The sequence below is a fragment of the Grammomys surdaster genome, unplaced genomic scaffold (genome assembly GCF_004785775.1).
Source record: "Grammomys surdaster isolate TR1022 unplaced genomic scaffold, NIH_TR_1.0 125901, whole genome shotgun sequence".
In the NCBI taxonomy this organism is placed as follows: domain Eukaryota; kingdom Metazoa; phylum Chordata; class Mammalia; order Rodentia; family Muridae; genus Grammomys; species Grammomys surdaster.
Genome location: NW_021620725.1, coordinates 1,052,827 through 1,066,196, shown reverse-complemented (window position 1 = coordinate 1,066,196; position 13,370 = coordinate 1,052,827). Strand labels below are relative to the sequence as shown.

The 13,370-nt window shown below is 43.6% G+C and overlaps 1 protein-coding gene across 3 annotated transcripts in view; it reads left to right on the top strand.

Annotated features, from left to right (window-relative positions):
* The window catches only part of Zbtb20 (zinc finger and BTB domain containing 20), a 387,136-nt gene that overhangs the window by 369,598 nt on the left and 4,168 nt on the right, over positions 1 to 13,370 (top strand). For all 3 annotated transcript variants that reach the window (XM_028752420.1, XM_028752419.1, XM_028752418.1), the window contains one exon: positions 9,190 to 10,794. In XM_028752420.1, coding sequence (XP_028608253.1) covers positions 9,210 to 10,794 — 1,585 coding nt within the window. In that variant the 5' untranslated portion in view covers positions 9,190 to 9,209. The remainder of the gene's footprint in view (positions 1 to 9,189; positions 10,795 to 13,370) is intronic.

Here is a 13,370-nt window from a genome sequence, read left to right as displayed (position 1 = left end):
TCCCCACATCCCCACCTCCCCACATCCCCACATCCCCACATCCCCACCTCCAAGATGGAGTATCTTTGTGTGGCAGCCCTCATTGTCCTAGAACCAGCTTTGTAGACCAGACTGGCCTCAAACTCACAGAGATCCACCTACCTCTGCCTCCTGAGTTCTGGGATTAAAGACACCTGGCTTGTTTACACTTTTTTTTTAATTTGAAGATTTGTTCTTTCCCTTTACCTTTTTAGCTTTCTTTTGACTTTTGCAGAAGTAGGCTCAGCTGACAGTCTCCTGGGGTCTCTTCCTTCATGGAACCCCTCTGGGTTGTCTTTGTTCTTGGTTGTTGTAGCAGCAGGAAGGCTGTGAGCTAGGTACCTGAAAGCTATGGATGCTGAGAGCTTTCACAAAGCCATGCTGCCTAGCTGCTGCAGACTAAACCATCAAGTATGGGTCCATTGATCAGAGATGATATTTTTCCTGTTGCAGCTTAGAAAGGTAGGAAAAGCACCACCTGTTTGGCTGCAATTTGCATCAAAATAGAGTCAGTGTGAATGAAGTGAAGATGCCCAAGGAAGGACTGCAAAGACTTGGGGAGATTGGAATGTTAAGGTGGATTTGCCTACTTCTTCCTCACCTGAGGTAGGCCCTTCCCTAACCAGTTCTTCAAATGAGTCAGGGACAACCCAGGGTCTTTGAGGAGTTCTGTGATGTTGCTTTGCTATAGCTCCACCCTTAGAGTGGGAATCCCTGTCAGTCAAGTAGAAAACATAAATGCAGTGAGAACTGGATCTGGAAAGACAAGGACCAAGCAGTGACATTCCACTGTCAGATGCAAGGTGGGTAATTACAGTAGTGGATAGACAGACAGAGCAACAAGCAGCATAGTAGAAATGATGTAGCTCCATTATGTTGCCTACTTCATTCCAGAGTTTGTAGGACCATAGGAAACCTACCAAACACTTCCATGACCTGTATAAACTGAAATCTTTTGGAGAAAGTAAAGAAAACTCAAACTCAAGTCCTACAGACAGAATCACAGCTCCCAGTCGCTTCCCAGAGCTGGGCTGAATGAATGTAAGGCAGAGCCATCACTTGAGGAAATACTCCATACACTAACCAAAATATGCTCTGTTCATCTTTTCCTCATCTTTCTCCAAAGAGACTGACAGCCCTTTACTAGGTACCTGTGCATGGGGAAAGAAAGAATCATACTTTCTAAGGATAAGTAGAAATATGCTCTACACACTGACACAGGAGAGCACAGTATCTCCTTAGCTACCCAGTCAGAGTAAGGCCTTACAAAGATCAGGGAATTAATGGGGTTTTGGCTCTAGTCTGATTCATGGTTGGTTCTCAGATCTGTCTTATGTCTCTTCCTCAACTTCTGGAATTCATGATTATGACAGATACTTAGCACCTGGCCAAATGGGCAGGTCTGAGCTGCCTTTTCCTAAAAAAGTGGTAAATAAAATTAGTATGTCCCCAGAGGGTTCATAAAGATTAATCCTACCATCAAGGACTTGCAAGATGCGAGTGTGGTGATTCCCACTCAGCTTTTTTATTTGGCCTGTGCAAAAGACAGATGGATCCTGGAGAATGTTAATAGATTATTAAAAGTTTAGCCAAGTGATGACTTCAGTTGATTAATTTACAAGATGTAGTTTCATTGTTTGAGCAAATCAACATTTGCCCTGGTACTTTATAAACAACTAATGATCTGGCACGTACCCTTTTCTCCATAAGACAAATGGCTAGGCCAGCAGTATATTTAGTATTAGCTTCTTAGCCCAACACCGCTCTTTAATTTCCAAGGCTCTTGATCACATTTCCTTTCAGAGCTCTCCCACTGCTCCTTCACATTGATGGCATTGTGCTGATTGGGCGTGGTGAATGGAAAGTACCAAGTACTGTGGACATAGTAATAAGCAAATTAGTGTCAAAGGGTGGGAAGTGAAAATTCAGGGCCTTGTATCTCAGAGAAATTTCTAGGGCTCTGTGGTGTGGGACATGTTAAGATTCCTTCTAAGGTAAATGGTGAGCTGCTACAACTGGTATTTCCTGTAACCAAAAAGAAAGAGGGAAATGGTACAGTGTCTGTGTGGTTCTGCCTAGGAAGCACATCCTAAAACACAAGGAAGTTACGCAAAGGCGAAACCCAAATACCCACAGTTCCTCTTCCTGCTCCTCGTCACAGTCTACCTCAGCCTACATCTCTGGTTCATAGAGAATACCCGCTCTCTGGGTCCCTGGATACTCAGCCTCAACCTCAGAGTCACACCATGGGTTTCCCTGATTCTCAGGCTTTCAGACTCAGACTGAGCTGTGTCACCAGGATCCTGGTGTCCCTAGCATGAGATGACCTGTCACAGAACTTCTCAACTTCCATAATTGCATGAGACAGTTTCCACAGTAAATGCCCTTTCACAAGTCTATACTAATATTCTCCTGATTCTATATCTCTTGAAAGTCCAGACATGCACACAGGTAATGTCCATAAGACAAATGAGTTTTTAGTTTATGTTTAGAATTTGGTTCTGTAAGTTGTTGATTAATTATTTGTAGACTGATGTTTGATTATGCTTTGCTGGGACCTAAAAGGATTTAGGTTGACTTTAACAATTTAATAATTATTAAGATGTGTGTCTTTATATAACTGCAGACAAACAAGGAATCAGAGTCAAGGTAAAATAAGTTATTATTTATTATTATTACTTAATAAGTCTAAATGAATTTGTAAATAGAGAAGCACATATTGAAGTCTACTCAATTTCTATAATGTGGCCTGAATCTTGACTCCAAGCTCCTTTCTAAGCAGAGCCAAGAAAAGAACACGAACAGTTTTTATACCAGCAGATTTCAGCAAGATCAAAGCAGAATGCTGTTGCCAGAACCTGGGGATCTAAGTTGATTAGTTAATATGTTTCAGATATCGAAGGTCTCTTTGGATGAATATCTTTTTTGCTTTAGATTTCAGCTCATTCACATTTACACTAGGGAATTCTCAGTAAATGTTTCACTAATGATCTAGCAAAAATCCAAGCAACCCTCATAGCAGCTTTAACCATAAGTCAGTTATGTTTATAATTTTAGCATGAAGCCAGCAAAGCTTCATTCCCTAGTGGGATCACAGCAGACTTGGTTTGAAGTAGGCAAGCCAGAGAGACCTGAGCTATGTGGAAGGGCCTATGAGAAACCCACAGGAAAGACTTCCTGGGATTAATTCTTCCTTTGCACCTAGGACTCTAGCTAGCTGGAAATCTAGCTTCAGCCTTCAGACAAACTAGAAAGGAAATTAAACAAATGGAAAAGGAAATTAGAAGTGAAACATTTGTCTATAGTTGGGGTTGGCCTTAGCACCATAGAACAAGTGGGTTTTTCCCCAGTTTTACTTCCCTGTTGCCCATATATAAACCTTAGTAAGAACAGAAACATGAGGATGGAAAAAGAGGGAAAGGGGAAAAGAGAGGAGGAGGAGAGAAGGGAGAGGAGAGAAGAGAGGGGAGGGATGGAAGAGAGTGGAGAAGAGAACAGGGCAGGGGAGAGAAAAGAACAGAGTGGAAGGATAAAGTAAAGAAGGAGGAAGAAGAGGGAAGGGCAGGAAGGAGAGAGGGGATTATAGAGCTTTCAACCAAACCTTATTTCAAACTTCATTTTGTTGAGTGAATTGGAGTGTATATTGGATTTGCTTTATCCTTGTACTATAATATCTCATTTTAACATTCAAAAATATTCAAAGGTATCTCACCCCCTAATTCTTCCATAAATTTGTAATAACCATCAAAAGGAATGAGCCCTGCTAAAAACCAAAATCAAATCAAATCTTGCTCAGTGACTGCCTTCAGCAGTTGAAAACAACATCACCAACTTGCTCAGCTCTCTTCCAACCAGCTTCAGTCCACTCTCCACATTCCTCTGTGAATCTTACACTGTTATTGTTAACTATCCTTTCCTAAAAAGCAACTTTTTATTGAAGAGTGTTTATCTTGTCATATAAAATATTACCAGCTCCAATCTGGGGGAAGATAAAGCACTTGCCACACAAACGTGAGGGCTTTGGAGCAAATTCCCAGGACCTGTGTAAAGCCTCATGCAGCAGCCTCGGGTGTAAGAACAGTGTTCCTGAGAGGACTGAAGGGACCACAGTGTTTGAGGCTGGACCATGGAGGCCTGGCCCCACGGCTGGACCTAGACCATGTACTGAGTAATTGACCTTCTTTGAGCCCGACTTTTGATTTAGACCAGTTGGCTCGATCAATACTGGGTTTCATTTGAGAACTGGTATTTCCTCCTTTTTCCAGCCAGGCCTTCCCATCCCCCCCTCCCCAGCCCCTCCCTTGCACCTTACCCTTGCCCTCCACTGTTTTATATATCCCTTTGCTCTCCTGCTTGAGAAAGAACTGGATTTCACACCTAATTAAAAAAGATTGTCTTGCCTGCTGTTCCCATTCTTGTCCATTTTCTCTTATTCTCAGGCAGCTTTTCATTCTCATGCTAAGTCCTAGCCCTGGACCCCTGCAGCTTACAGGACAGGCAGGGGCAAAGTTCCCGTAAAACCTGCACCAGGCCCTGCACCGCCCATTTCTTCAGGCAGATTTCTTCTTGGGGACTTGGCTCTGCCTCAGCACCATCATTTGTGTGTGCTCTCAGGGAACAGTCACTTGGAATAATTACATCCTCACTGTCCTTAGGACAGTTTCTTGAATGTTTCCAGGAAGTGTCATCACAGGCTGACTTTTTACTCTGGTGCAAAACCAGGTGGGGAGGATATTCTTTTAAGATAATATGAAGAGATCTATTTTTAATAACAGTCTTCTCATGCCACTGAGGGCTTTTTTACAGCAATGTGGCATTTTCAAATACACAAAAATCTATATAAGGTTGTGTAGTTTTTGAAGAGTTGGGGTTTCCTGGAGAGGGAGGTTATTTGGTTTAGGGGTATCTGGGGGGTTTTGTGGGTTTTTTTCTTGCTTATTTTGAATAGCCCAGATGCCTATTCAGTGCCAATCTTAGAAAGAATGGAGTTAGCATTTTCACACTGTTCCTTCCTATACAGTTCTTGAATACCATCTAATCAAGATTTGTTTTCAATGGGGGACAAATCTACAGTAGGCTATTTCAAATTTATTCCATTGGAATCTATACATTAATGCTCATTGGATGAAAAGGACATGTTCACAAAAGCCTGGACTTTGCCTCACTGTGGCAGAAACTTTCCCACTGTATGAGAGTTAAAAATAAAAGCAAGCCTGGGAAAGGAACTGCCTCTGCATTGTGTGCTGGAGGAAGGAGGCATGCCTGAATGGAGAGGCAAAGTTTCTCCGTCCTATCTGTACCACCACCATCGAAAGAGAAGCCAGCCTTTTATGGCAGCTCACTGCAGTGGGGCCCAAGTGTACTCAGGGAGATGTTTAGAGTCTTGTCCATAAAAATCCAGATGGCTGATAAGGTCAGCTTGTATCTGCACATAGGTTTACATTTTCTTCTCTGGTTTTCAGTGAAGTTGATAACAATGATAATATTATATAGACTATTTAGCAAATAACCTGATTGTTTAAATTGGCTAAATCTTCAGTTTAGTCAAACAAGCAGATTTTTCTCACGAAGTTGTTCTTGTGCATGTGTGAATATGTAAGAAAAAAATAGGTTTTTAATACTATTTTAATGCTCTCATCTCTTAAGCAACGTTTCAAAGTAAAGCTTTTACTCACACTCGCTCTCCCCCCCCCCTCTTTCTCTTGTTCTCTCTGAATGAGGATGGTCCTAGATCCTGGACAATTGAAGTGTCATTCCTCAGAGCACCAAGAAATATGGATTCTAATCCCAACTCTGCTAGTTACTTGCTGTATATAACTTTGATTAAATCAGATAGAAACTTTTAGAACCATAACATTCTCTTACCTCAAACAGAAAGAAAAAATAACATCGGATTGCTGCAAAAAGGGGAGAGGGTCTTATATAGGGGAGAATTCCTTACTGGGTAAAAACATACAGAATATTAACCAGAGTACTAATTGTGAAGAAGCTGCTGCTTACACTCTGTGGAAAGAAGCCAACTATGTCATCTGACCTCTGCATTGCAGTGCATGTGACCGGCATCATGATCAAATGTGCACTGATGTCTACCTGTGGAGAAAGAGAAGTGTGCTAATAAGCCCACCCTGCCCAGAGATGGTGATTTACCTGCCATCTGTTTATAGCCATTTAACTATGTTGCTAGATATCTGTTGCATGCTCTCACATGCATGTGTATATGTTTAAGCTACACTGAAGTCTGGAGGCCTAGAAGCCAAAGGCTGGAGGTGGTCTTTTTAACTTTTAACTTGAGAGCTGGTGGTTGGAGCAGCTGTATGGGCCTCTGATGGTAGCTCCCATATAGACACAGCATGTGATGTTGTCAAACTGTCAAGAGAGAAATACAGAACCACACCACCTGCTCTCATACACCAGCTCCACCTCTGTATCAGCCCAGTGTATAAATGGCAATAATAATACAACCTGTCCCCCATGGCTGCTCTGAGGATTAAATGGTATAATATACAGAATGATTTGGACAGTGTTTAACAGATAATAAGGCTTGAAGAAAAGGTTGCCCTTATCATTTTCCTTCTACATATGCATGTATCTAGAATATAAAACTCAGCAAGAAGCTGGACCATGATCTATTGAGTCAATTCCTGGATATCCATCCCTGAATTATTGGGATCTTCCTTTAGGGATATATTTTGTATAACATATAGAGTTGGGATTTGCCACACTCGTTCAATTGTGCAAATAGAATTTTATGATTACATGAAAAAGTTAGAAAGTTCAATACAGTATTTCGGGCACACAATAAACCTGATGGAAGGTGAAAGAGATTGCATCACTGAATGATGCAAGAGCTAGAGCAAGGAAGAAGCCTTGGGGAGGAACTGAAGCAGAATTGGCAGGAATACCTGTGTTGTGGTTTGAATAAGAATGGCTCCCATAGGCTTCCATATTTGAATGCTTAGGTGGGAGGGAGTGGCACTATTTGAGAATGGTTAGGAGCTCTGGCTTTGTTAAAGTAGGTGTGGCCTTGTTGGAGGAAGTGTCTCATTAGGGGACAGCTTTCAAAAGCCCAAGCCCAGCCCAGTCGCTCTCTCCTGCTGCCTGCGGATTCAGATGTTGAACTCCATCTCCAGCACCAAGTATACTTGTGTGCCTCCACAGTGATAATGGACTAAACCTCTGGAACTGAAAGTAAGCCCTGATTGAATGCTTTGTTTTATAAGAGTTGTCTTAGTCATAAAATTTCTTCTCAGCAATAGAACACTGACTAAGACAACTTGCTTTCCAGCCCTGCTCAGCCTCATTTCTCATACTACCCCAAACCTGCCCAGGGCTGACCAGGCTCTCCTCCATCAATTAGCAATCAAGAAAATGTCCCATAAAATAGGTTAATCTGACGGATGCGATTCCTCAATTGGGATTTCCTCTTCCTTGGTGTCTATGGCCTATGTCAAGTTGACGAAAGCCAACTAACACTGGAAAGAATTACCTTGGCTCATGATTTCAGAGGGTTCAACCCACACTTTCTTGGTCCTATTGTAATGAACACATATGGCAGGACGCATAGATAATGTCATAGAGTAAAGGAAGCAGATAGACTCAAAGAAGCCATAGCAAGATACAGCCCCAAAGGGCACATGACCAATGATTACTTCCTCTAACCAAGTCCTACCTACCCCAAACAGCATCTTATTATGAAATCTATGAAGAGCTTAATTAGTTCATTAACTCAGACCCCTCATAATCTAACCATCAGTGATAGTGCCTCTCACAGAGAGAACTGGAAGTATTCCTCACTAATCTTTTAGGTACCTTTTAATCCAATCATGTTTTCTCTCAAAATAAAACATTGCAGATTGTGAAGTTACAAGTATGGTTCTGACTATGAATGGCTTATGGCTTATAGAAAGGTATTCTTAAGAAGACGTCTGAGGGGTGAGGTAGAAAAATGGGAAATCCCTGGGACTGTGCCATAGCCATCTGCTTTCTTCTCAGTATGGAATGATGTTAACAACATTGTCACCTGTGTAGACAGCCTGGAACATAGGATGGCAGTTGGTCAGACGAGCAGAGCCTCCTTCTGGGAACAGTGTAAAAGTTCTGCTAAACACCCGGTTGCTCAGATGAAGCTTCTGCACTGCCTCCAGTTCACTCCCGCTCTCCTGGCCTCATTATGAACAGTGCTCGCTTTTACTCTAAGCGCCCATTTGAAATGATAAATGTGATCACCTCGTATGATCCCACTCAGCTTTTTAAAACAGCTCTGGCCTTTTAAAACATCCCTTCTTTCTGGGAGTGGTGGTGCAAGTACACCTTTAATTCTGGAGGCAGAAGCAGGAGGATCTCTCAGTTAAAGGCCAGCCTGGTCTACTTGTGAGTTCCAGGACAGCCTAAGTGGCACAGTGAGAAACTGTCTTAAAAAACAAACAAGGAAATCCCTTCCTCATCATCATCAGCAGCAGCAGCAGTATCTCACAGAGCCATCCGTGTGAGTGTGCTGACTATCAAGGGTGGTAAGAGAGAGGAGATACAGAAGCAGCCAAAAAGTTCACTGTCTGCAAGCAAATTGCATTCAGCCTGCCTCCTGTCATCTGGAAAGGGTGGTGGCAGTGGTGTGGTAAACATCTTAGTCTGGGTTGAATTTTCTAAGAAGTTTTGCAAATCTGATATAGGATCCGATAATAATATGCCATGTAAACTAGGAAGGGATTAATTTTTAAACTATGGATATTGTTGCTGCCTACTGATGGAATAAGAAATATCTGTAACCTGACAGGAATTAAAATTTCCCAGAGGACTTGGGATTATTAGGCCTGTCCAGAGAGAGGGAGGGTGGAGTGTTCCCTGGGCTAACATGCTGCAGTTATAGGAACAGCAGGCAACCGCCCATCTATCTGGTTATCCTTTTAGAAAACAGCATCGCCTGAATGTGGATCCGGATGAATGCAATATCCAAACTAGCTGGGACACTAAGTTCAGAGGTGGGGAAACTCAAGGCATCGGTTGGTTGCCTAGGCTGTGTGTGCAGGCTTCCCAGCTTTCTCCCCGCTTGGGTGTGCATCTGCAAGGAGGGTGGCTCTGGCTTTACTCTTCTAAGACCTGAGTTAGAAATGCCATCAGCTATATATAACTAACTATGTGCCCTGTCTTGTTATTTGCCTCACTGTACTACAGGTGACATCAGTTGCAAGGGGATGACCGAGCGCATTCACAGCATCAACCTTCACAACTTCAGCAATTCCGTGCTCGAGACCCTCAACGAGCAGCGCAACCGTGGCCACTTCTGTGACGTGACGGTTCGCATCCACGGGAGCATGCTGCGCGCACATCGCTGCGTGCTAGCAGCCGGCAGCCCCTTCTTCCAGGACAAGCTGCTGCTAGGCTACAGCGACATCGAAATCCCGTCGGTGGTGTCCGTACAGTCGGTGCAAAAGCTCATTGATTTCATGTACAGCGGTGTGCTGAGAGTCTCACAGTCGGAAGCTCTGCAGATCCTCACAGCCGCCAGCATCCTGCAAATCAAAACAGTCATAGATGAGTGTACACGCATCGTGTCACAAAACGTGGGCGATGTGTTCCCAGGCATCCAGGATTCCGGTCAGGACACACCAAGAGGCACACCAGAGTCAGGCACATCCGGCCAGAGCAGTGACACAGAATCAGGCTACCTGCAGAGCCACCCACAGCACAGTGTGGACCGAATCTACTCTGCACTCTACGCTTGCTCCATGCAGAATGGCAGTGGTGAGCGCTCCTTCTACAGTGGTGCAGTGGTCAGCCACCACGAAACTGCTCTCGGCCTGCCCCGTGACCACCACATGGAAGACCCCAGCTGGATCACACGCATCCATGAGCGCTCCCAGCAAATGGAGCGCTACCTGTCCACCACCCCTGAGACCACGCACTGCCGCAAGCAGCCCCGGCCTGTGCGCATCCAGACCCTGGTGGGTAACATCCACATCAAGCAGGAAATGGAGGATGACTATGACTACTATGGGCAGCAAAGGGTGCAGATCCTAGAGCGCAATGAATCTGAGGAGTGCACAGAAGACACTGACCAAGCAGAGGGCACAGAGAGCGAGCCCAAAGGTGAAAGCTTTGATTCTGGGGTCAGCTCCTCTATTGGCACCGAACCAGACTCAGTGGAACAGCAGTTTGGGGCAGGAGCCACAAGGGATGGTCAGGCGGAACCTGCCCAACCTGAGCAGGCAGCAGAAGCCCCAGCTGAGAGCAGTGCCCAGCCAAACCAGCTAGAAACAGGTGCCTCCTCTCCTGAGAGAAGCAACGAGGTAGAGATGGACAACACAGTCATCACTGTCAGTAACAGCTCCGATAAGGGCGTCCTACAGCAGCCTTCAGTCAACACATCCATTGGGCAGCCATTGCCAAGTACCCAGCTCTATTTACGCCAGACAGAAACCCTCACCAGCAACCTGAGGATGCCTCTGACCTTGACCAGCAACACACAGGTCATTGGCACAGCTGGCAACACCTATCTGCCAGCCCTCTTCACTACCCAGCCCGCGGGCAGTGGCCCCAAGCCTTTTCTTTTCAGCCTGCCACAGCCCCTGACAGGCCAACAGACCCAGTTTGTGACAGTGTCCCAGCCAGGCCTGTCCACCTTTACTGCACAGCTGCCAGCGCCACAGCCCCTGGCCTCATCTGCAGGCCACAGCACAGCCAGTGGGCAAGGCGACAAAAAGCCTTATGAGTGCACTCTCTGCAACAAGACTTTCACAGCCAAACAGAACTACGTCAAGCACATGTTCGTACATACAGGTGAGTACCCCTTCTCTGACCAGGGTGTAGAAGGCCGGCTGTGGGAACAACAGAGCTCAGATCTCAAAGAAACCTCATCATAAGTCCCCTTTAGAGAGAAGTCTAGCTGTACTTATCATAGGAATAAAGTCCTCCCAAATCACAAAAATCCTTTATAGAAAAGGCATGACCTATATTCAAGTACCTGTGTTTTAGAGGTGACATAGTGTAGATTCAAAGCTTGCTCTTTGGAGACAAATTGCTGGGCCTGGAATTCAGGCCCACTTACTTACTTACTACCAAACTGTGCCACCTTGGTAGAAATTATCTAATACTTTAAACTTTGACTTCTGGAGGTGGAAAAGAGGGAGATAGATAGATGGGTGGATGGATGGATGGATGGATGGATGGATGGATGGATGGTCGTGATATACCTTCCATGTGCTGCCTCTGAGAATATTGATTAACATATATGACCTAAAGATGCCCCTAGCATAGTAAATGTCATAGATGTTATAGCTATTATTTGCATTATTTAGATGACTGAGAGGAGAAAGTAAGTTTATTCTGTTCCAAAGATGAATGAATGAATGAATGAATGAATGAATGAATGAATGAATAAATAAAATTGAACCACTGAAAGCTTTATGGACAGTCTTTCAACTAAATAACAGAAGTTGAAGAGTCCAAGCTGCTCTGAGCTGTTTGCTTCTCCAAAGAACCTGGGCTCCTGTAACTCTGGGTCTTTATAGACAGAATAGATAGTTTTATGAAGATACTATCCAGAGGACGTGGGAAAGATAGTGTTTCCTGGATCCTACCAATCCAGAGAGAAAGAGCTCCAAGCCTCAAAGACTGCCCTCTCCTTAGCTCCACAATGGACACAAATAGAAATGCCTCCATATAAGACAGTGGTCCTCAACCTGTGGGTCGTGACCCCATTTGGGGTTGAATGATTCTCATTTGCCCTTTCTCCCAGAGTTACTTGCCACTGGCAGTTTGGAAAGTCCATCTATATTTCAATATTGAACATGGAAGCAAAAGAATCAGAGAAAAAGAAAGGTAGCACAAGCCGTTCTTCATGGGACAAAGCAGGGTTCTTTCTTACTTCTCCCATCAAGAGACAAAACAGAGGTCAAAATAAAGGAGTGGGAGGGATCCAAAGCCAGAGATGGAGGATGTTAGAAGAATAAGTCTTGCTGTTGCCATGGATATCAAGACAAACAACAGGGTATCATATAATTTATCTGGAAACTCCAGGTGGAACTTTCTTTTAAGATCCAAACTTAGGGCATTTTACTTAAAAAAAAAATCTATAAATGAATATGGGCTAGCATATGTAGTTGCTTAGCAAATGTTTGTTGAGTGAGTATGTAAATGAATGTTCAAAAATGTGGACATGCTTTCCAGGAGAACTTAATTCAAGGAACTTATACATAAATGCATTCTTTTCTCTGTACGACTTTTAGATTTCTTTCTTTAAAAAAAAATAGTTTTAGAATATATTGTGCAGTATCTATATTCCCACTTGTGGCTTTTCACCAACAAATGATAGTTCTTTGGCTTTTTTCTGAATCATATTATCAACAGCCCATCCAGTGATGTTTTTCGGCCCATTGATATCCTTTGCACGTAAGATAATTCTGCTTCCTTCTTTGGAAACCCAGCTTTTTCAGCCATCAATTCAATGGGAAAAGAGTAATAGCTGTGGCATGTCAGTGTTAGCAATAGACTACCAAGAGAGACACAAGACAATGGCATTGCCACCCACATAGGAGGTGGACAGTTAAATCTCTCAAGATGGTGAATATGTGTTTAGAGGAGGAAAGCTTCAGCTTTTCCACTTTGTAACTAAGTAACTTTAGGTTCTAGGTTGAACTGGAATCATAATTTTGGGGAGGTCTTATTAAGTTACCTGAGAATCAAGTAATGGATACAGAAGCATTTGACTATAAATGCTATAGCTATCACTGACACGTAGGAATATATATTACAGAAACACCATGCATTTTCTAGCATGATCAAGGAACTAACTGTTTTTGGTGGTAGGGGAGTTAGCAGGGGTTGAGAACTTACCTTACTCTAGGCTATCATTCATTTGTTCGGATCTTGAAGGTGTCAGATCAAAAGTAACAGGAGATACCACTTTTTAGAGTGTTAACATCCACCCCACTCACAACACTGTAAGAAATCAGATGATGTAAGAAACTGTTCCCCTAGGTATTTAGAATTCTGCTTACCACCAAAATACCTAAGTTGTCCATGAAGCCGCAAAAGTTTGTTAATGTATGTGTCCCAGTTGGCAATCCTTCCTACACAGTCATCAGGGAAGAGGCAGAAAGGTCAAATCACACCATCCGTGTCCTACTGCTCCATGCCATCTTGGGTTTGACCACATCCCACTGTTCGTACCAAGCCTTTTCCTGTTTTCTGGTCCAGTCTCCATTTTTCCCATTCAGTGGACCTGTACTTCCCAGAACACCTCTCTTTCCTCTGCCTCTGACTTCCTGGCTTTTATATACTCACCAAGCATCCTGTTTTGGTGTGTGTTCTCTCTCTCTCTCTCTCTCTCTCTCTCTCTCTCTCTCTCTCTCTCT